At 33.6% G+C, this 25,707-nt stretch overlaps 2 protein-coding genes and 1 long non-coding RNA gene across 7 annotated transcripts in view; 1 reads left to right on the top strand and 2 right to left on the bottom strand.

Annotated features, from left to right (window-relative positions):
- LOC127848500 (uncharacterized) overlaps positions 1–25,707 on the bottom strand; it is a 458,919-nt gene that overhangs the window by 42,343 nt on the left and 390,869 nt on the right. For 2 of the 5 annotated variants that reach the window (XM_052380999.1, XM_052380994.1), the window contains exon 5: positions 2,534–4,529. The exons of the other annotated variants lie outside the window; for them this stretch is intronic. In XM_052380999.1, coding sequence (XP_052236959.1) covers positions 4,377–4,529 — 153 coding nt within the window. In that variant the 3' untranslated portion in view covers positions 2,534–4,376. Of the gene's footprint in view, positions 1–2,533; positions 4,530–25,707 lie in introns of those variants that run through there. 5 annotated transcript variants of the gene reach the window in all.
- The window catches only part of LOC127848498 (dynein axonemal heavy chain 7-like), a 281,861-nt gene that overhangs the window by 190,654 nt on the left and 65,500 nt on the right, over positions 1–25,707 (top strand). The gene's annotated exons all lie outside the window — the stretch shown is intronic.
- LOC127848503 (uncharacterized) lies at positions 10,763–15,493 on the bottom strand. Its single transcript, XR_008034548.1, has 2 exons — positions 15,452–15,493; positions 10,763–12,195 (listed from the first exon to the last, which is right to left on the bottom strand). It is a non-coding gene; the product is annotated as an uncharacterized LOC127848503 (long non-coding RNA).

Genomic DNA, 25,707 nt, shown 5'->3' with positions numbered 1-25,707 from the left:
AACAACGTTTTTCAAGGCCTTAAATTCTTTGTCATTTTAGTCGAACATTGTGGCAAAATACTGAGCTGGATGTTCAGTTTCAGTGACTCGCCGGTCAACCTGTTTTACCTTAACCTCAAGTGACCTTCACCTCAATTGACCTTCAACCTCAAGTGACCTTAATCCTCAAGTTGACAGACATTGGCACTGATTTCACTTTTATTCTTTATTTTTTCAGATCTGTCTATGGCTTTAAAGAAACTTGTTAAAGGTTATTTTTAGTTTTGGACGTTTATCACAGAATACTTAAAAAAGCAAAAGTGTAACAACTATTGCAGCAGTACCTTAAACAAATGAATTAATAAATCTAGGCCCTACTGGGATTTTAATCTGGGTGGTGTGGACCAAAAAAGCTACCCCTGTAACCAAGCGACTGTCCTGACAGTCATGTACAATTATGTAATTGATTAACCTATGTAATTGATTAACGTCTAGAGTGGACACGCATTTAAACAAAACCAACAGAAACACTCCAAATTATTCCATTGTTTTGCCTTTGTATTTTAACGCTTTTTAATTTTTATCAATTTCAATCAATGATTATTCATAAGAACACATATTTATTTTTAAGTACATATGTACTTGTATATCTATGCCAGAAGTGTTATTTTGCTTTATTCTTTATAATGTTCTTGTAGTTGCCTAATCTGTGACCAATTTTTTTTGAAAATCCTCAATTTCACAATTTCTTAAAGTATCTCAGTGTCCAAAAGTAGCTGAATTCATTTTAGGTCAAACTCTCCTTATGAAACCTTCTTACACAGGGCTCACACTGAACTAAATGTTTTTGGGACAACCAGTTTTCATTTTTCGGTTGTGAAAACAGGTAATCAAATGAAAAATATGAACTATTGAATTTTTAAATGTCATTTAATGATAGCAAAGCACATATTATCACTTATCATAATCTTGAATACAGTTGTCAATATAGGAAGTCATGACAATCATATATTTAATACAAGGAAACATCATTTATTTAATACAAGGAAGCACACTTTACATAGTTATAATCCACATAACTACAGGCATATTTTGTATTACACAGATCAATCGCATGTTAATTATAAGTAGATTTCATTAGCCACATAGATAAAAAGACAAATTCTACTCTATACATAGAACAACATCAAAGTATAAAAAAATGCATTTACTTTATTTTGAAACTCTAACCTTTAAACTACATGTTAACTTTTTTATTTTTTCAAGATATCGCTACCAACAGTGAATGTATTTGAATTCTGATCCTAAACTCATAGGTTTCATTATATTAATTATGTTGATTTGTCAAAGTGGAGCCAAATGTTATTTACTTTTCATGACTCTTAAAATGCTCTAGTGTTTTGTTTTTTAAGTTATTGTGTTGTTTTCTTTTTTCAATCATTTAAGCCATTTAAGCAACTACTCAGACATGTGGTTTATTGCCATTTTGATAGTAAACTGAATGAATTACTATATCTGCGTTACAAATTCACAACTTTAAACTAAAATGACATTTTTTTTTTGGTTTAATACATTCATTTGACTACATTATGACGCTCTCAGTAAGCTGTGGGTTTGTACATAATGAGTTATTAATTATAAGTAATTAATTAAGATCGATACTCGACAGAAAGGTTTGTAATAATTGGCTTTTAAATAATTATTATCATACTTGGTTTCATTTTTATTTTATTATACACCTTTTGCAATAAGCCCATTTTTGACATTTTACAAATTTTACTGCATATTCAAGAAATAGAGAGAATATTTATAGCATGAAATGAATGACCGTAATTCGTTTTTGAGACGCATTTTCGTCCATCCCATCTCATAACCCGATTTATTTACCCAATCTAGGGTTTCATTCAAATACGTTATGACAGGTGTCAGCGCGCTCATTGTTCATTGACTTAGCTAGCATGTGCACTTCATTAAAAAAGGTCATAGGTAGTTGGATATTCTTGTGCAATCGGTTTTCTCTTACTGTTTAAATGCTTACAACTGTAATAAAACAAATAAAAGAATGATACAAAACCAGTTAGGGATAAAAATGGCACACGTTTCCAAGAAAACGACATTATTGCATTTTCACAAATCACAATAAGTTTGAGCCACATTTTTTATTTTTTCTCAAATGGCTCAAATGGCAAACGACCGTGTTGGCGCAACATGAATTCACCCTTCCAGGCCCTTGTGGCTGAAATGAAGTTTCAGAATTGCTGGGAGAAAGCCATTGAGTGGAGAACTCTTTACTGAATTGGGCTGAGGTGTTCCAAAGTGGGCTAAGGCTGCAAATACCTAAAAACCAAGTCATAAGTCTACCGCTCATACGTCGGGAGAAAAATGATACGAAAATCAGTCATTTTGATTGTGTCCACGTCATCAGTCGAGTCAGAAATTGTACATCCACAAATTTCATAAACAGACGCCATTTAAATGTACGAGAAGTTTTTATTCAATACATGGACCATTACGTCATTATAGCACTGTGTGACGTAGACATAGCGAACACATATATTATGTACTTTGTTTAATATAATCAATACGATATATATTGCGGAAGTTGAAAACAATAAATAACATAAAGACAAGACAAGCATAATGAACCACATAAAAACAAAGACAACAACATTGGAAACAAGAATGTGAATACATCGTAATTTAAACAAACAAATGCATAGAGAATACATGGTTGGTGCCGAGATGGAGAAAGTTTATCCGGTGAGACTTAGAAATAGAAAATAGGGCGAGATTTAGCGAGCCCTATTTTTCTTTTTCGGGCCAAACCTAGTCAACTATCTCCATCTCGGCACCAACCATGTATTTTATTTATCCTGCTTCGTGTTAACTTATGCCGTTAACACATTTTATCAAAGAAAAAATATTATTTGACATAAAATAATTATTTTGGTCGGGCCTCCTACATGTATACAGCATTTCTGACGACCGAATAACAACCGATTGTGTCACGTGAAAAAGTAGTTGCACATTAAACATTTCCTTTTAATAGTTTCCTATTGAAAATATGACAAGAAATAAAAAACGAATCGAGAATGAGATACTTTTCTTGGTAGAAATTGAAAAAAAATGCAACAGCAAAACAAAAACTCAATTTTATTTACATCAATGGCAACTTTAATCAAATGCTTATAACAAAAGAGTAACAACGATATGCACTTCCATTTTCTGTTCTTCCATCTCTTTATCGAAATGTATTTTAAACCACACTATTTTTGATAGCGTTTGAATCGAATGCTAACCACTCTCAGACTCTCAGTCTGACCCAAAACACGATTTACGAAATCATAATCTTGTAGGAGCGAGTTATTTTATTCCTAAAAAATGCAATTATGCATGATAAACAATCCAAAATACCTAATGGATTCGTTCGATGCTTTAATTTGTGTTATTACTGTTTAAAACCACCACGTCAAAATTGTCCCTAAAATCCAGAAAGTCTTGCTTAAACTATTGTTTCGTCAGAGAAATGACGTCACACTAGGAACGTCATAAATTGCGAATTCAAGTTAATGAAAATTAAAAAAAAACTACGAAAAGCTGGTTCGGTAATGTATTTTAAAGAAGAATCAAAATAGGATCATATAATAAAACGATAACATTCTTGATGCATCTCAATAGATTTCAAAGGTCAAATATTCGAACATGTTAATCGGTGCGTAGGAATACGTACTTACGGTAGATCGGGTTCACGCGAGGTACTACCGGATATCAACTAGTTTATTCGACCATGCTTTATTAGGTCAGTGTTTGCAACAGAGGCAGGATAAAACGACACGAAACAAGAACGTATATACATCGTAATTTACACGACACATTTAATGGGTGGATAAATTGTACATGTGCACCACATTAACATCTCTCGAAACTTTACCAATACAACTTGTTTATTTCTTCAAAATTTCCAGAAAGTAATGTTTCTTAAAGTGTAAAGTAATTGTTTCTTTGTTAAAATTTCTTCAAACTATTCTCTCTGCTCATGGTACCATGGTGCAACAACAATTACAATCCGTCAACAATTGTCTTATGTCTTGACTTTTTGTTTTGTCCGTTAGTAGACATCAACATGAACACTTCCAGTTTTGATTAGCCCAAAAGTAGTTAACTGTTAGGGCCATTAAATTGTTATTTGTTCAAAATGGTTCAATCTTTAATTTAAAGCTATACAACAATTAATTGCCATATACAGTTTATTTTAGTGTAAATAATAAAAAATAAACTGCTTAAATATGTTTTTCCTGTTCTAGATATAAACAGCTATCAATAAATGTGACATTCAAAGAAAAAATTGACATTAAAATTATGACCCCAGTTATATGATTTTTTTTACAGTGGAAGAGTTATAACAATTTCATAACACTGATTTTGTTATTAGCATATGCTCCCACAATTATATGTCGACGTTTGGTGTTGTAGCAGATAGACATTGGGTAGCTAATTCCATTTTTCTCTGAGGCCAGAGTTGCCATTTTCTTTTTCCCATCACGATCGACCTGTATGACAGTATGGGAGCTAATACCACAGACAAGGACTTGTCCTGTGGGTGTGACGTGTACACCTTTTGGTCCCACCAGTTCAGGGTCAGTGAAAGTTGATATCAGGGTGCCATCTGTGGCCAGTGTGATGAGCTTGTTCTGGGCAAAGTTTGTGACATAGATCCAATCACCATCAAGACTCAATGCACATCTGTCAACTGCAAAGCATAAACAATTCTCTTTATAATCAGATCAGCATTTAAGACATGGGCGCTTTAAAAAAATCTATACGAGATAAAAATGTTCATTAATGTGTTACATATGCACGGTGGTATTATTTTATATTTTATGTTAAAAAAATTATATATATAATATAATATATATATATATATATATATATATATATATATATATATATATATATATATATATGGGGCTGCCTGGCTGGTCACTATTTTGCCATAGGGCCTCAGTGAGGTTTTCTATTTCTTAAATATATATATATTTAAGAAATAGAAAACCTCACTGAGGGCCCTATGGCAGAATAGTAACCAGCCAGGCAGCCCCAAATAGTATATGGATCGAAGCCGAAGGCTGAGGTCCATTTACTGTTTGGGGCTGCCTGGCTGGTCACTATTCTGCCATTGGGCCTGAAGTGAGGTTTTCTATTCCTTACATTATACCGATCATTTTTGCGCAGATAAATGTCAATAGAAATAAATATAAATAACACAATAATCATATTTATCAGTTTCTATTAATCAAATGTACGGTCTCATTGTTGTGCGCGAGTTGTCTCCCTGCGAAAGTTGAACACGAAAACATTCTCCTTATTATAAAAAATTCCTTTTTATTGTTAAGCATTTCACATATTGAGTTACATGTTATATAGAGATAACTGCTTATATCACAGACAACATATTGTAAAACATTGATCTCAAATATAGTATTTAATTTTTGTATTTTTAAGATTTGATTAATAGTAAAAAACACACAATCGCGACCTGCCAAACGAACTGTTACTTTTAATAATATGTACGGTCTTTTTGTTGTGCGCGAGTTGTCTCCCTGCGAAAGTTGGACAGGAAAAATTTCGCTTCTTTATACAAAATCCATTTTTATTGTAAAGAATTTCACATAGTGAGATACATTTTATATAAAAATATCTGCTTATATTACAGACAACATGTTGCAAAACATTGATCCCAAATATAGCATTTAATTTTTGTACACTTTAAGATGTGATTATTAATAAAAAAACACACACGTGTGACCTGCCAAACGGATAATGCTTTTGATCTAAGTATAAATGAAAAATGTCTTCTTAGTGAAACTTGCACGAATGTAACAATTAACCATTCCAGCGGGCACTATAAGATGCGCGCGCATCTTTATCGGTCACTTATAAAATTAACGGACCTGTGTAGTTTATATACGCAAAGAAGAAACACATTTATGTACAATATTATTAAAAATATTTAACAATTGAACTGTCTATGGTTTTCAAGTATTTATTAATAAAATTTTTAAGTATGTACTGTGTTCGTATTAATTCAAAAGAAGAAAGTACCACACTACTATACGGATTTTTTCCAGTATGAATACTGTTCAACTGGAGTTGTAAGTATGTTGCAGATTCACCTTAGTAAACAAAGTATATTAGAAATCGGTTGGCTCGAATTCTGGATGGCTCGACATTTTGTTGCCAATCCTTCCTTGCGAGTTTAAGCCATCAGGTTTCAAATGTATATACATGTATTAATAATATGAAATATACAAATTATATATTTACAACACATTTTATCTGTAATGCCACCTTCAGTATCCTCATATAGGGATTTCTTACGTCTCCAACTCATAGATCCCCAATTGAGGGTGTATTGGTAGAGAGCAGTGCCTGAGGTGATATACAAAACATCATCATAGCAGGTTATGCCAAGAGTAGCATGTGGTAACTCCCTAGTGTCATCATGATCATTCGACAGCAGTTGCCCACTCACCAGCTTCCCATTGCTTTCAGAGATAAATTGAACAATATTCTCAAAAGTTATAGCAACCTGACTGAATGAGATTTGGCAAATATCCTGCGGATTACCATCTACTTCCAAGTCACTTGACACATTGAAATGCTTGTCCAACAACTTCACTCTCTTATTATTATAATCTGCAACAATGATTTCACCTCTAGGCAAGATGCAAATGCTCGAGATGTAGCAAGTCTGACGTCTGTCACTTTTTATTTTCACATTATACTCAGACTTCTTACTCACATACATCTGGTCTGGATTAATCTGATCTGAACTTTTATGAATTGCATCTACAGAAGTTGCCATTTTCAATATTTATTGTGAACTGTCCTCCTACTAAAATGTTGTTTATTCACTGTTATATTGGTTCTTCTTGTTTAATACAATTGTATATTATCAAAACCAGAATATGTTGCATAAAGACACACACACAGTTTTAAGTTAGTGTAATAATCAATGTTCTAAAATTTAAACTTGCAAATGTTTTATATTGGCTGTTTAAGCCCACCGCACTCTTCAAATACACACGGCAAGTACAAAGCGAAGATTGAAAAGATCTTGTTTGTAGGTTAACATTTCGTTGATATTAAGGATAACGCTTGATTGCACATAACGTTTTGGCTAATAGAATGGATATAAACCATTTTCTGAAAATAGGGTGAAACTTGATAGCACGTTCCATTTTGTTGATAAAAATGGTATAATCCATGTCTCTTTATATAGACTAAAATTTTATTGCATGCATTCAGTTAAATGGATTTGTTCACAGATTTGGGTATTTAAAATCATTAAATGTAAATTTTAACAAATGTCTAATATTTTGAATAGACAAAAATAATATCAAGTCAAAGAAAAAGGTTGAAAAAAACATTGCCTAGGATTTAAACCAGTGACATTTGGAGGAAAAATCTAATGCACAAACACTACAACACTCAGGCTTTAATACTTTGCAGTTAAAAATAATTTTCCAAATTATTGATGAGATGTTTTTAAAAGCTGTATAATTTTAGCAATTTTGAGACATGATTATCCATAAACATATTTTGCTAAACATTTTACTCAGTTATTAATGCAATCTCGCTGGTATGAATATAAGTAATACATATTTTTTTAAATATTACAATTTTGGGTAAAGTTGTCATTTGCCACACTGTAAACGAGTCCCTAGAACACGCCCGCTTCTGTCATCTGAAGTTACAAATGTTGTTATGTAGATTTATAGATTGGTCTATGTTTATAATAGTTCTCATTATCATTTTTAACAACTCAAAGTTCAGTTAAGTGCAGAACTAAATAGAAAAATGTGCAGACATAAGCTTACGTTTAAGGGACCTTTTTTACAGAGTTTGGCAGATATCTAAGTTTATCATTACATGCTTTATGTTGATAAATGTAAACATCGGATCTAAAAACCTCTTGTAAAAAACAAGAATAAAATTAACGAAAGAAAAATGTAACCTTCAACTGGGCTTGAACCTCTGACTCCTGGAGTAAAAGTCTATCGTATAGACCACTCGACCATTCGTGCTCATACTATGAGTGTGTTATTTTATAATTTATATAAGCAATTCTAGTTGTGCCACTAAATATAACAATAACAGAACTCTCCAAATTACTCAAAGCGTTGCAACGCTTGATAATTTTCAGGTCATTAAATCGTCAAAAGATGCATTTAATGGATATTTTAGAGCATGGTAAATGTTCAATATTACTGTGTCCTCACAAATATCATAATTACAACGAAAATTTGCGACATTAGTTTTTTATTTGTAAATTTATCAAAACGTTAAAGTTCCCTTTAATATGCAAATTTCCCCTCAAGATTTTAGCAAGAGTTTTTATCTCTGACTCACTAAATAAAACTGAAAACTCATCTGCTATAACTAAAGGTGCCATTCAAGGAAAAAATCAACATAAATTGAGAAAGTAGAAGTCTGCATTTAATTATAATTCTACTTTGAAGATCATCTGGTTTGATGCTGGTTGCAAAATCCATTTTCACTTTGCTTCTTATGGGGAAAGGGTTAACGTATCGTAGTAACTTTACTAAGATAGGTGGATTATTCACATTCTATAAAACCTTATGTCTGTAGTCAATGGTAAACATATTTTTTTTTTATAACGTTGTATGATGTTTACACACCTTAACCTGTTTACAACTTCTGTAAACCTTTCCTTCTCAGAAGCAAATTTTTTATGGCTATTTACAACAAGCAGGCTGTTCAGGTGTGATGCTGTTTGCTGCTCATCATTATCTTAGGGTTGGAAAGGAATCCTTTAAACTAAAATAAATAGGAAAGTTCTTCATTTAATCTAATTTTCCAATCAAAGTTAGTATTTTAACTTGAATTTTAACTTGTATAAATGGCAATCCGAGACATTTCAGGCAGGGCAAGACACGCGTATTCTTCTTGATTGAGAAACCCTCACACAAATGCGTATCTAAGCAGTAAAGGGTTAACTGGTAGTCCCTGTTGTGATACATTTTTTCAGGGCAGGCGCAGGATGAGAAACACACACGAAATACGAATCTAAGATGTAAAGGGTTAAATGGTACATTTCTGGCAGGGCAGGGGAGGAGTATTCGTCTAGGATGAAAAACACACACAAAAATACGTATCTAAGCAGTAAATGGTAGTCTCTATTCCGATACATTTAGGCAGTGCATGGCAGGGGTATTCGTCTTGGATGATAAACACACCCGAAATACGAATCTAAGAAGTAAAGGGTTAAATGGTAGTCCTGTTCTGAAACATTTTAGGCAGGGCAGGGCAGGAGTATTCGTGTAGGATGAGAACCGCACACGAAAATACGTATCTAAGCAGTAAAGTGCTAAAAGGTAGTCCCTCTTGTGATATATTTCAAGCAGGGAAGGGCTGGCGTTTTCGTCTAGGAAGAGCAACTAATCAACACATTCACCTTCTTTCAGCCGCTGGTAAAGATTTTAAAACAATAATCACGTCATTGTTGTTTGACAGTCAATAACTATGATTTGGAATTCAAATGCTCACGAATTTAGTGACGAGGGCCCTTGCCTGAGTTGTTGCCTTAATATTAGCCTCGCTCTGGGAAAAAGGAGTTAATGTGTGTAAAGTGTCATCCCAGCCTTTGCAGACTGCATTAAACCATATTTTCTCAGAGCGCGGCTTATTTGAAAATTTCACCGTTTTCAGTGCTGATATAAGCAGTATAACAACTAGAAGATCTAATTATCTTGTTGCTGAGTTGTTTTTGTTTTTATAACGTTCCAATCTGTTTGGGTATCCACTTGATGGACAGATAGTTGTACTGTAGATTGGTGCGTAGAATCCAAGAACTATAACCCTTATTAGCATTATTTACAGTATTATCATTCCTCTTTCCTCGAGATATTTTTTTATTTGCTAATTTTAGTAAGAGCCATTTCCATGTTCAAATTCATGCTTCATATGGAGATAGATGGTTTATGGCAATGCATACGAATAATTACTCTAACTTCATCGTCTATGGAGTTGTTTCCCTTTGTCAGTTGCTTTAACTAAAACATGTAATGTTTATAAGCAAATGGTTGCTTGTACTTTAATTCTTGATACCAAATTGCATACTGTAGTATATATGCTATACAAAAAGCAGTTTTAGTTTAGTTTGTGTTCCATGTTTCAGATTTTTTGGCAAAAGTAACATTTTTTCCCTAAAATCTGGCCAAAATTTTGCAATAAACTCAATAATTCGTTTGTCGAGTTTCTTATACAGCAATGTAATTCCCTAGCACTTTATTATATAAATTTTAGAAAGCAGTTAAACATACACTTATAAACAATTGGTATAATGTTATTTATAATCACATTAGCTCTAATAATGTTTAATTTTTCCCAATTTCATGGTCTATCGTGCTTTATTTCCAAATCGAAAAGGCACAGGCTGTAAAACATAAGGCGAAAATAAATCACTATTATGGTGTGCTATGCAATAAAAAAAATGCTATTATTATGTTTGGTTTTTGAGCTTTGTTATTTAAGGTCAAAGTCACCTTTTTTATATACCTTCCTACACAGGACTTACACTGAACTAAAAGTTTTTGAGACAACCCGTTTGTGTTTGACGGTTGTGAAAACAGTTAATCAAATGGAAAATATTAACTATTGCATTTTTTAAATGTCATTTAATGATAATAAAGCACATATAATCACTTATCATAATCTTGCATACAGTTGTCAATATAGGGAATCATGACAATCGTACATGTCAAAGTACAAAGCATCATTTATTTAATACATGGAAGCACACTTAACATAACTTTAATCCACACAACTAAAGGCATATCACATGGAGTAAATTTAACAAGATCAATGGCATGTAACATATAAGCAGATTTTATTCACCACATGAATTACAAACAAATCCAGCAATCCAACTAGAACAACATCAAAGTATCAAATATTTGCATTATCTTCATTAAACAACTCTTAACCCTAAGACTTAGCATGTGTTGTCACTGAGTCTTTTGTTTTGGGGATATTACAACCATCAATGAATGTGTTTGTGTTCTGCACCTTAATTCAAAGGTAACATTACATTAATTGTATTTTTTCATATCAAAGCTGAGCCAATTTTTTATTATAAAAGTGTAGCCATTTGTTATTAACTTTTCATGACTCTTGAAATGCTCTAGTTTCTTGTGATATAAGTTGTTGTTTTTTTGGTCAGAATAATTTTTGTCCAGAGATGCTTTAAGACATTTAAGCAACTAAACAGACATTTGGTTTATTGCCATTTTTATAGTAAACTAGATGAATTACTGTATGTTTGTTATAAATTCACAACTGAATTATTTTTAACACATTCATTTGATTTAGTTATAACGCTCTCAGTAAGTTTTTGATTTGTACGAAATGATTTATTAATTATCAGTAATTTATGCCCGATGGGTCATTGTCGGCTCGGGTACTACTTAGTTTACATGTACCCCGGGTAAACTTTTTGTTTCGTTCGTTAAGAAAGATCAACACAGACACATACAGATTCAATTTATCCGAAAATAGTTAAACTTAGTACCATTTAATTTAAAAAATCATTTAAAATTGACTGTGCACATTTAACATTGTGCACATTTAACACACATTCTTCATTCAAGATCAGTTGACAATTTTCATACATGCTTGTTTTAAATCATGCTTGCTATAATCTAAAGCAGTCAAACAATTCACTTTTCAAAAAAGTTTTGGCCCTACCTGGATATTAATTGCTAAATGTGCCATTCAAAGAAAAATGGAAATTACATTTATAGCTATGTTTATATCAATTTTTTTAATTCACATAGATGAGCTATTACAATTCCATAACACGTATTTTATTGCTAGCATATAGTCCCGCAATGATCTGGTTAGCGGTGGTGTTGTAGCAGATTGACACTGGGTAGCTAATTCCATCTTTCTCTAAAGCGATAGTTGCCAGTTTTGTTTTCCCCTCACGATCCACTTGTATGACAGTATGGGAGATGATACCACATACAAGGACTTGCCCTGTTGGTGTGACGTGTACACCTTTTGGCCCTTTCATTTCAGGGTCACTGAAGATTGATATCAGGGTTCCATCTGTGGCCATTTTCAGGAGCTTGTTCTGGGCTAAGTTTGTGACATAGATCCAGTCACCATCAAGACTCAATGCACATTTGTGAACTGAAAAGCATAAACAATTTTCTTTATCATCAGATCAGCATTCTAGACATTAACAAGTTAAAAAAAGAGATAAAAATGAGATAAAAATGTTTATAAATGTGTGACATATGCACGGTGGTGATTATATTTTATAATTATTATCCGTAACCCAAATTCGACAACACCTAAATTCGACGATCTTTTGATTTTATCGCGTCATCTGAACTCACGCTATATTTAAAAGGTGAAAGTCGTTTATGTTTTTTTCACGGTCTACTTCAGCTTTACGCTCCCGATGATTTCCAAAAATAATGGAAATTAGACAGGTATTTCTTGTATTTTTCAACGAATTCGCTCTGATAATTAAATTTCGTCATATCTGACTAATAATGCCCATATATGTACCCGTTTTCTTACTGAAATGGTTCGTAGTACACTGCATAGTCTGCCATTGATAGAAAAGATAGTAAAAAACACGTGACGTCACTCGCTCAACACTTGAAAACAAAAACGGAAGCGCATAATTCAGTAATTAATTCAGAATACCAAGCACATAATTTGCAATTAAGGGCTTTTTGGTTATTAGTTTTTAAATGAAAGTGACAACAGCAAAACCAAACAGTCTGAAACAAAGTTGTAAACACTAACACTGATGCAGCAAACACATTCCAGAGCAACAGAGGTGGAAACATTTTAGAAAATGTTTATAAGATTGCTAAAACTAGAAACACCCTCTGCACAGTTGTAGGGGGCAAGGCGATCACTAATGATGATGTAATAACACAATTATAAAATCACAATCTCTCACGGTCCACATCTATATATGAAGAGACAATTTATTCCTCCATTTAAAGGCCACCAAACACGAATAAAACAAAAGGGAAACAGCCACAAGAGCAACACAAAAAAGGGAAGACTATCACTGCCATGGATTCAAATGAGGACATGGAATCTGAAGAAGAAAAGTGTTGTGTATGTGGAAAATTCTACCCTAAAAAAATCAGATTATGACCACATAGAGATAGTTCAGTGGGGACAATGTGACACTTGAAACAAGTGGGTCCACTTGACATTCTGCACGAGAGTGAAAGTACTCAGACGTGGTGATAGTTTTCTCTGTCCCACATGTTTCAAAGCAGAAAAGTGATCAATAACTATTCAACATCTACCTGTAAATAAGTTCAATTTAGTTCAAGTTATCAACTTTTGACTCTTACTGTTCATGTTATTGAAAATTGCTGTATAGCCCACCAGTTATTGACCTCTGTGATGAAAAGAACATCCACCAATCAAAATCGTCGAATTAAGTTGACCTTTCATTCACACTGGAAGTGAGTTTTTGTTGTCAAGTTACGATAAAATGGTTGTTCATCGACTTGTTATCAATCCAAGGTAATAAAACTAAATTCATAGTTGATGACTGTGTGATTAAACAGTCAATGTTTCTTTCATTTATTCGTTATCGCTGCGTGTATCTGTTACATCGTCGAATTTAGGTTACACCGGAATACAGTCAAAACCCAATGGCTGCAAGTTGCTTTGTTTGAATTTCGAGTTGGCTCGAACTCTTCCTGAAGCAACGATTTTTTATTGCTATATTCATATCAATTTCTAGCGGATGGTTTTGATTCGCGAGAGTCGAATTATCGGATTGCTTGAGCTGTTTTAAACATAACCAGAAATAAATCAAAATTCTCTTTTAATTACAGACTCCATGGACAAATATTAGAAACTGTTGACAATGCAAAATACTTAGGTGTGGATATCTCAAAAGACCTTTCCTGGAACACCCATATAAATAGAATCACAAATAACGCTAATAAATCTCTTGGTTTTCTACGCAGGAACATACAGACAAGAAATTCCAATATTCGCAGGCTCTCATACAAGACAAAAGCTAGACCACAGGTTGAATATGCTTCGTCCGCATGGAGTCCTCAAACATTACAAAATATAAAATAATTGAAAATGTACAGCGTCGAGCAGTCCGCTGGGTCAAGCATAACTATTCTCCATACGACAGTGTCACCTCCATGCAACAGGAACTTAGTTGGCAGACCGTACAAGATAGACGAAATGACACTAAATTAATCATCTTTTTCAAAAGTGTTCAAGGTTTAGAGACCGTGCCCCTACGATCATATATCAAGCGACCCACCAGATTTACTCGTCACATGCACCCCCACTCTTTCAGACAGATCCATATCACTGTACATTAGTATAAGTTTTCATTTTTCTCAAGTGCTATTGTGATGTTGAACAACCTCCCTGCCACTACAATGTTACATCCTTATCTTGAAGGGTTTAAGCGGTCCCTGCTTTCCCCATCTGCCCCTTGAACTCCGAGAAACATGTTTTTTTCAGTTTTTTAACTTTAAATCAATTCACTATGCATGACAAATCTAACATACTTTTATCTTTCTCACTTTTTCACTTTTAACACTTTTAACACTTTTATCTTGCACTGACTGCGCAATTGTCAATAATACCCGCAAGGGAAGTTTGACAGTATAAATAGATAGATAGTTTTGACAGAAAGTTTTCACACGTTTTTTTGTTTGTTTGGCTCGAACTCACGTCATGTCGCTCAAAGCCGTTAATCGATTAGGAACGCTTGATTAAAGGCACACCATAATTGCATACATGTTATTGACTCAATTGTTTATTGATTCAGTAACATTTGTAATTTGTATAAAATCTGGCCTTTTCGTAGATACACAAAGCATTTACAATGTCAAGTTAAATGAATATAAAACTTTGTATTTAAACGAAAAGTCATGAATAAAGTACAGACATGTCATAAAAAACAAGCAAATAAATAAATACATGTATAGTGTTGTTAAATATTTTGGCGATGTGTTTATAGTGCTTATGCATGTTTTGTGTTTAGTGGTGTTTCTTACAAGTGCCTGAAAATGTGCTACATACATACGCGCTGATATGATATACATTTATTATATTATATTTGATTGTATGTGTAATTAATTTAAAGTATTTGAATTAAAATATAAAGTACCGGTAAATATTTTGTTCTTGTTAATTCAAAAAAAGAAAGTAGTACGGATTTTTTCCAGTGTGAATACTCTTCAACTGGAGATGTAAATATGTTGCAGACTCATTTTAGTAAACAACGTATATTAGCAATGGGTTTGATCGAATTCCGGATGGTTCGAACTTTTGTGGTCTGTCCTGGCGAGTTTGAGCCATTAGGTTTCCACTGTATATACAGCATTAGCAATATGAAATATACAATGTTTATATTTACAACACATTTTACCTGTAATGCCACCTCCAGTATCCTCATATAGTAATTTTTTATCATGTAGTAATTTTTTATGTGGCAAATCTCTCCAAGTGAGGCGGTAGCGGTAGAGAGCAGTGCCTGAGGTGATATACAAATCACCTTGATGGTAGGTAATGCCAAGAGTAGCATGTGGTAACTCAGGCCAATCATCCATGTATTCATTGTATTTATCGTATATAATTATACTCAGCAGATTCCCTCTCATCATCTTCCCATCGCTCACATCGATCAATCGAACTGTTCTCTCAAAAGTTACAGCCACTTGACATGGTGAGATTTGGCAAATGTCCTGCGGATTACTTTCTACGTACACTACGTCACTTGACACATTATAATGTTTGTCCAACATCTTAACTCTCTTATTATTATAATCTGCAACAATGGTCTCACCACTAGGCAAGATGCAAATGCCCGAGATGTAGCACGTCTGACGTGCGTCACTTGCTATTTTCACATTATACTCAGACTTCTTCTTCACATACATCTGGTCTGGATTAATCTGATCTGAACTTTTATGAATTGCAGCTACAGAAGTTGCCATTTTCAATATTTATTGTGAACTGTCCTCATACTTAAGTTTATTCACTGTTTATATATTGGTTATTCTTGTTAAAAACACGTGTATATTATCAAAACCAGAATATGTTGCATAAAGACACACACACAGTTTTTAGCTAGTGTTATAATCAATGTACTAAACTTTAAACTCGCGAATGTTTAACCTTGGCTGTTTAAGCCCACAACACACTGCAAATACACACGGCAAGTACAAACCGAAGGAAAAGATCTTGTATGTAGGTTAACATTTCGCTGATAACAAGGATTCATGTATACACCATTTTCTGAAAATAGGGTGGAACTTGATTGCACAGAACATTTTGCCGATAATAATGGTATAATCCATTTTCTAAAAATAGGGTAAAACTTTATTGCATGCACGTAGTTAAAGGGACTTGTTCACAGATTTGAGTATTTAAATTCATTAAATGTACATTTTAACAAATATATCATATTTTGAATAGGCTTATATAATTATAAAATCAAGGAAAAAGGTTAAAACAAAATATTGCCCAGGATTCAAACCAGTGACTTTAAGAAGCAAAATCTAATACACAAACCCTACAACACTCAGGCTTTAATACTTTGCAGCAAAAAACAAATAAAATTAATATGTTAGTAATACACATTTTTTCCAAAATGTTGATGAAATGCTTTTAAAAAAAACAGTATAATTTCACCCATTTTGAGTCATGATTATCCATACAAAAACAATATGTTGCTAAACATGTTACTTAGTTATGAGTGCAATCTCACTGGTATGAATATAATCAATACTTCCTTTTTTAAATCTATTAGAATTTTGGGGAAAATTGTCAGTTGCCACACTTTGAACAAGTCCCTTTAACAAGCCCTGTAATGTCATCTGAAATATAATGTAGATTTATCGATTGGTCTATGTTTACAGCAGTTCTCATTAGCATTTTTAACAACTCAAAGTTCAGTTTAGTTTCAAACATGAGCATACTTTACAGGGACCATTCGACATATTTTGTCAGATATTTAAGCTTGTCATTAAATGCTTTTTATTGACAGATGTAAACATCGGATCTAAAAAGCTGTTGTAAAAACAAGAATACAATTTAAGAACGAAAAAAAGCAACCCTCAACTGGCTTCGAACCACTGACCCCTGGAGTTAAAATATATCTTATAGACTACTCGGCCATCAGTGCTCATACAATGTGTGATGTAATTTATACTGTATATAAGCAATCCTGGTAGTGTCACAAAATATAACAACAACAACAACAGAACTCTCCAAATTACCCTATCGTTTCGCGTTGCAACGCTTGATAATTTTCAGGTTTTTAAATCGTCAAAAGATGCATATCATGATTATTTTAGAGCATGGTTAATGTTCAGTATTACTGTGTGTTTTTTTCACAATTATCATATCTAGAACAAATATTTGCGAATCTAACATTTTTATTTTTTATTTTGTCAATCAACCAAAACGTGAAAAGGTCCCTTTAAGATGCAAATGTCCCCTCATCAACATTAATTGAGAAATAAGAAGACTTCCTTTGATTATAATTCAATACTTTAAAGATCATCAAATAAACTTTGCAATTTAAGGTACAGAAGGTCAACTGAAAATGATATGGGTAGATAAAAGTAGTGATATTACTAAGATTGGTGGATTATTCACATACTATAAAGCCTAATGTCTGTAGTCAATGGTAAACATCTTTTTATAAATTTTATATAACGTTTTATGATATTTACAAACCATAACCTGTTAACAACTTCTGTTACACATTCCTGCTCAGAAGCAAATTTTAAATCGCTATTTACAACTAGCAGGCTGTTCAGGTTTTATGCGGTTTCAATTCTGCTCATCACTATCTTAGGGTTAAGAAGTAATCTTTGAAAACTTTAATAAATTATGAAAGGTCTTAATTTAATGTAATTTTCCAAGGGACACCAAAAGCGTAAAAAATCATATATGAGTGTTAACTTGTATAAATGGTAGTCTCTGTTGTGATATATTTTAGGCAGGGCAGGGCAGGAGTATTCGTCTAGGTTGAGAAACCCTCACAACAATGCGTATCTAAGCAGAAAAGGGTTAAATGTTAGTCCCTGTTGTGATACATTTCAAGCAGTCAGGGCAGGCGTTTTCGTCTGGGATGAGACTCCAATCAACACATTGACCTTCTTCAAGCTGTTGGTAAAATAATTAAAACATTATTCACTTCATTGTTGTTTTACAGTTTAATAGTTGCTACGATTTGGAGATCTAATGGTCAGGAATCGAAAAAAAGAGGGACCTTGCCTGAGTTGTTTACTTAACATGAGCCTCCTTCTTTAGATATCCCCCATAGACACAAAATTCTGGGTCTAGTCCCAGGAAACAGACTCGAGAGCATTTCAAATAAGACTTAGGGTTTTATGCAATCGACCTCGATAAATAGGTAAAAACTAATATGAGCCTCGCGATGGGAAAATGGGGCTTAATGTTTGTAAAGTGTCATCCCAGATTAGAATTTGCAGACTGCTTTTAAAAATTGCGTGGCATGATTTTGAACATGTCTCAATAATGTTTGGAGAGTTATGTGCCCTTTAACTTTGGCACATGTTTGATACTAACATAATTGTACATGTGTATCTTGTGTCCTTATTTTGTCTCACAGTTTTTTGTGTTTAATCATGAAACTTTATAGATGTATTGTTTATACTATGTAGAAGTGCAAGACGTTATTTTTTTTTATTTCACGATATTGTTCTGAGAGTTATGTGCCCTTGAACTTAGTTAATTGATTAAATAAATCAGCCGCGCTCTGTGAAAAGGGTGTTTAATGCATGTGCCTAAAGTGTTGTCCGTGATTCTCCTGTGCAGTCCGCCCAGGCTAATCAGGGGCGACACTTTCCGTCTAAACTTGATTTTTGCGAAGAAGAAACTTTCTTGAAACAAAAAATATCATTAAAGCGGAAAGTGTTATCCCTGATGAGTCCGTTTAGACACAAGAACAATTCAGTTTAGGATGTAAGTGTTTTCCCTGATTATATAATTTATGTGAAATGCACAGGCTTATCTGGGAGAACACTACGCACATGCACTTAGAAGATCTATTTATCTTGTGTTCAGATGTGTTTTTGTTTTTTATAAAGTTCAAACCTGTTACAGTAACTAACTACTTCATGCATGAATAGATGTTATGTAGATTAGAGCGCTGAATCCAAGTATTATAACCCTATAAGTAAATAATTATAATATATAAGAATTATATATAAATTTATATAAAAATATAAAATCAGCATTATTTACAGTATTATCATTCCTCTTTAAATCGTTTGTATATGCTCATTTTAGTAAGAGTCATTTAAACGTTCGAACTCATTCTTCATGCTTAGATAGATGGTTTATGGCAGTGCATACGAATGATAACTCTAACTTCATCATCTATGGAGTTGTTCCCCTTTGTCAGTTGCTTTAACGAAAACAAGTCATAGGAATAAGTAATTGGTTTCTTGTACTAGTTCTTGAGATCAAATTTCGTACTGTAGTATATAAGCTTGAAAAGTTGCAGTTCTTGTTTAGGTTGTGTTCCATGTTTCAGATGGAAGGCCTGGGATATACGATACCCCCTCTTCAAATGCCGTGGCAACCACTAGCTTTGGCAAGTGGATCAGGTTTGTGCTGACCATATAAACGTGTCTATGTCTGAAATTTACTAAGTATTCATTGTTTTCCATTATTTTTTCAACTTTAGCGTCTTAATTGTTAAACAAAAAAGTGAAGATAATGGAAGGTAAATAGTAATGAAAACCTATGACAAATAACGTCTGCAAAACACAATAAATATCAAATGACGCGAAAATAGACACAATTACATCATTGTAAGGCGTATGCGGACTGCACAGGCTAAACTTGGACAACTATTTACGCTCATATATTAAGCTCAGTTTTCCCAGGGCACGGCCAAAATAGACACAATTAAGTCAGTGTAATGCGTATGCGGACTATACAGGCTAATCTGGGACTACTGTTTATACTCATATATTAATTAAGCTCAGTTTTCCCAGAGCACGGCTACAAAAGACCCAATGGAGTCAGTGTTATGTGAGTGTTCACTGTTTTAAACAGCTAACTTCATTCCACATGGTTTTCAAATATGTTCATTTAAACACCAAGTGTGCTAAAATATGGTTTTAAGAATGTGTGCCGCAACTGCTGTTTAAGCATACCACATTTAGTGGCTTAATTTCCTGGTGTCACCCATCTACAATTTGCTGCTTTTTAAACAGAGGTAGTGTAAAGTCATTATTATTTGTGGGACATAAATGTTCGTTAATTTTTTGCGTTGGCCAGTGCAAGACTTTAACACAAACCCATCGGAAAATGACAGAGGCAAATTCCTCTTTTTTCCCAAAATCAGAAATCCACAATTGTCCTTATTATCAAAGTCATTTGTTTGTAAACCACATAATTTAATACTGATAAATATGAAGAATTCAACAGTATTGTAAGGATTGTTTTCAAGCCAAGTTGTACAAAAGTCCATATAGCTGTCAACCGTGTCGAGTTCCATTGTGTGCAGTTGTCCACCCAAGCGTGTTCAAATTGTTACCTCATCATTCATCGTGCAATTGTAAAATATCTTGCTATAATGTTAATAATGGGGAGACAGCGTGTTGTGTGCAAGTCTTGTGCCCCATACATTAGATCAAAGTCATTCTTAGAGGTCACAAAGGTCAAACATGGGAACATCCGTTGTTGTGGGTAGTGCAGAGTGAGTTGTCAACCTTTAGCTCGTTACCACTTTAGAGAACATTTTCCATCAAATATTGATGAACTTATTCAGGGTGCAAAGTATGCATCTGGGTCAGGTGTGTCTAAAACCTAGGTCACTAGGACAATCTTTGTTTCTATTGTAATGGCCACATTGAAACTCAATCATAGTGGAACATTGTTAGCATGTTTATCTTGAAAAATATCTAGGCCGAATTCGAATCTGGGCTACATGCATCGTAAAACTAGATCACCAGGTCAAATATTAAAAACCTTGTTACACCTCTAAAGGCACATTTATGACTAAATATTGATTTAACTTTATCAGAATGTTAATATTTACAATATCTATGCCAAAATTTAGTCTGGGCGACACTTATTCAACAACTAGCCAAGTCAAATCTTAGAAAAACTTTGTTAGAACTCTAGAATGAACTTTTTTATGTAATCTTGATGAAACTTGAGTGCTTATCTTGACATTTGCTAGGCTGAGTACGAATCTGGGTCACGTGCGCCCAAAAACTAGGCCACCAGGTAAAATATAAAAACCTTGTTACCCATCTAGAGGCACATTTATGACGTAATATTGATTTAACTTTATCAGAATGTTTATATTTACAATATCTGTGCCAAAATTTAGTCTGGGTCACCCTTGTTCAACAACTAGGTAGCCAAATCGAATCTTAGAAAAACATTGTTAGAACTCTTGAATTAACATTTTTTTATGCAATCTTGATGAAACTTAGTCAGAATTCCTATCTTGACATTTGCTAGGCTGAGTACGAATCTCGGTCTCGTGCGACCAAAAACAAGATCACCAGGTTACATTTTAGAAAACAAACGTGTTGCAACCCTTCAGGCTACATTTATTACTCAATCTTGGTGAAACTTGGTTAGAATATTTATATAATCATTATCTGGGCTCAATTTTAATTTGGGTCATATGCTTTCAAAAACTAGGTCACCAAAACAAAACTAAGAAAGTTCTTGTTACCACTCTAGAAGCCACATTTATGACTCACTCTTGATTAAACAAGGCCGCATATTTTATCTTGACAATATCAATGACAAGGTTGAATCTGGTTAATGCGCATCTAGTAACTAGTTGACCATGTCAAAGTTTAAAAAATTCTGAACATTATAGAGGCAACATTTATGACTCAAGCTTGATTAAACAAGGCCACACATTTTATCTGGACAATATCTAGGACAAGGTTGAATCTGGTTCATGCGCATCTAGTAACTAGTTGACCAGGTCAAAGTTTTATAAAATCCTTAAAATTATAGAGGCCACATTTATGACTCAAGCTTGATTAAACAAGGCCACACATTTTATCTGGACAATATCTAGGACAAGTTTGAATCTGGTTGATGTGCATCTAGTAACTAGTTGACCAGATCAAAGTTTAAGAAAAAATCTTAACAATATATTGGCAACATTTATGACTCAAGCTTGATTAAACTTGGTTAGAATTTTCATTTTGACAATATCTAGGCCTAGATTTAAAATGTGTGGGTTTTGTTGAAAAACAAGGTCACCTAGTGTAATGTTATTAAAAACGTGTTACCACTCTAGAGGCCACATTTATGACTTAGTTATGATGAAACTTGGTCAGAATGTTCATCTTGAAAATATTAAGGTCTTGTTTGAATCTGGATCAAGTGGGGTCAACATCTTGATCAACTGGTCAACAATTACAATTAGTGTCTGTTAACTCATGTGTGCGCTTGAGGGCAATCAGGGTCCGTATGTTATTTTATGCACTCCCACAATTTTTTATGTTATTGAAAGGATTTAACTGGAGAATCTTGCAGGGATAAAAATGCCCAAAATTATGGGGTAATTTCCAACTTAGACAGATAGTCACGGTTTCTATGCTCCCCCCAAAAACAAATTGGGGGAGCATATAGTCGCCGCTTCGTCTGTCCGTCCGTCCGTCCATCCATCCGTGTGTCCGTCCGTCCGTGCACAATTTTTGTCCGGGCTATTTCTCAGCAACTAATGACCGGAATTCAATAAAACTTTATGGGAAGCTTCACTACCAAGAGGAGATGTGCATATTATCAGCCGGTTCTGGTCGGATGATTTTTCACAGAGTAATGGCCCTTTGAAATTTTCCATTAACTGTACATATAGTGCAATTCTTGTCAGGGCTTTTTCTCAGCAACTAATGACCGTAATTCAATGAAACTTTATGGGAAGCTTCACTACCAAGAGGAAATGTGCATATTATCAGCGGGTTCTGGTCGGATGATTTTTCACAGAGTTATGGCCCTTTGAAATTTTCCATTAACTGTACATATAGTGCAATTCTTGTCCGGGCTATTTCTCAACAACTAATGACCGGAATTCAATGAAACTTTATTGGAAGCTTCACTACCAAGAGGAGATGTGCATATTATCAGCCATTTCTGGTCGGATGATTTTTCACAGAGTTATCGCCCTTTAAAATGGTCCATTGTACATGTAGTGCAATTCTTGTCCGAGCTATTTCTCAGCAACTTATCACGGGAATTCAATGAAACTTCATGGGAAGCTTCACTACCAACAGGAGATGTGCATATTATCAGCCGGTTATGGTCTTCATATGGTTTTCATAGTACAATTCTTGTCCGGGCTATTTCTCCCCAACAACTGACTGGACTTCAATGAAGCTTTATGGGAAGCTTAACTACCTTGAGGAGATGTGCATGTTATTAGTGGGTTCTGGTTAGATTATTTATTTAGAGAGTTATGGCCCTTTGAAATTTTTATGTTGCTAAACCATCCATCGTATTATTTTGTCCAAAGTTAAGCCCCTCAAGACGTTTCCTTTTATCTGAATATTAAGTTCAATTGTGTGACAAAAAAAAACATTGGGGAGCATCACCCGTCTCCGACGGTTTCTTGTGTTCATCAGTGACCATCTTCTATACAATTTATATGTACACTTGCAAAATGAGTTTGCCCAGTGATTCATGTTCTAATAACGTTTGTCCATCCATCCATCCTACCATACGGTACTCAAGTTTCATTCAACATCTTTGGACCTAATTACTAGAATTTGATGACACTTTATATACCATTTTGTTTAGCATGTTTCATCACCGAGACTTTTTTTCAAGAAATTGCAACGAAATTTGCAAGAATTATGTTCCTTTTTGCACAGGTAACAGTACAATAATGGTGTTTGATTGTCAAAGTGGAGCCACCTGTTATTAACTTTCATTGACTCTTGAAATGCTCTATTCTTTTGTGATTCAAGTGTTTTGTTTGTAAGGTCATTATAATCCTGTCAAGACGACGCTTTAAACTTAATGAACAATTTTGAGCGACTTTATAGCCATCTTGGTTGTTGCTATTTTTATATTTCACTCAAGATGAATTACTGTACTTGTTTTACAAATTTGAAACTTTAAACTTATATTACAATAAAAGCACAACACCTTGAAATTCATGTTGATCAATACATATAAATGCAATTTGAAAGTTCGCAAAATTGTCTTTAAATCTATAACCTAGTTAGCAAGTAATTTTGTTTGGAAATTTTAAAACCGAAAATCAATACGTATACGTCCATTTCGACAAACGCGATAATGTTTAAGTTTTAAAGCGAAAAGAAGACGGATTTCTTCCTTGTAACCACCAGATATATTATTATTAGCATAGATACAATTTAATCTAATTTTAAAACCGAAAGAAATATTTCTATTCGTTTACGTCCATTTCGACAAACGCGATTATTTTTTAGTTTTAAAGCGCAAAAAAGACGAATTTCTACCTTGTAACCACCAAATAAATACTAATTGGCATAGATAAAATTAAATGTATAGGCTTGTTCGCAAGTAATTTATTATTTTTTAAACGGTACTACTTTTAAAACCGAAATAGAAATCCTACTTTCGGTTTTAAAATTGAAAAAAATAAATTATTTGCTAACAAGGCTATAGATTTATTGACAATTTTGCGCATTTTCAAATTGCATCTATATGTATTGATAAGCATTTATTTTAAATCATGGTGTGTGGCTTTAAACATTGTTATTAAAATCTAAGACATTATTTGGGAAAATTCTCATTTGCAACGCTGTGAACAAGTCCCTGTCACTGTTGCTAATTGTCTGATGAACATGTATTGATTGGTCCATGTATATAGCAGTTCTCGCTTGAAGTTTAACCAACTCACAGTTCTGTTCAGAACTGAATTGACACACTTAGATAAAAAAGTCAACTCAAGAGTTAAAGCTGTATTAAATTTGGAAGTCAATTGACAACATTGAGTTATATCAAGGTCTCACTAAACGAAACTGAATACTCATCTGCATCATTAGAGTTTTAGTAATCAACATTACTCTCTGATGATAATCATGATAATCAAAGATTGAAAAATAAGATGTCTAAATGTACGCGCAATTCAAAATATTGAAGGATATCTAATAAACTTTGTAAATGAATGTACAGAAGGTCAACATGTGTTGGGTAGATTAAATTTGTGATACTACTAAGATAGGAAGATAATGTACATACTATAAAGCCGAATGCATGTAGACAATGATTCACATGTTTTTTATGATTTTATTTTAAGTTTTATGATGTTTACAAGGCATAACCTGTTAAGAACTTGTATAAATGGTAGTGACTGTTTCACTACATTTCAGGCAGGGAAGGCATTTTGGTCTCTTTTGACAAACCTAACAACGCATTCACCTTCTTCCAGCAGCTGCTTAAATGTAAAAACATTATTCACAATACTGTTTTGACACTCGATTTGGAGTTCACATGCTTAGCAATTGGAAGACGATTGCCCTCGCCCGAGATTTTGACTAAATATAATGTCAAAGAGTTGCTGCTGAGAAAGCTTGTATTGACACTGTAGAAATAGTTATTTAGATCATAACAATAATTTACAAAAACTTATATAATTTAAATGAAGACTATTTTCTACTCTGCTGCAATCAATAT

This window comes from Dreissena polymorpha, chromosome 10 (assembly GCF_020536995.1).
Source record: "Dreissena polymorpha isolate Duluth1 chromosome 10, UMN_Dpol_1.0, whole genome shotgun sequence".
In the NCBI taxonomy this organism is placed as follows: Eukaryota; Metazoa; Mollusca; class Bivalvia; order Myida; family Dreissenidae; genus Dreissena; species Dreissena polymorpha.
The sequence above is the reverse complement of the archived record's forward strand: the minus strand, read 5'-3'. Positions and strand labels throughout refer to the sequence as shown.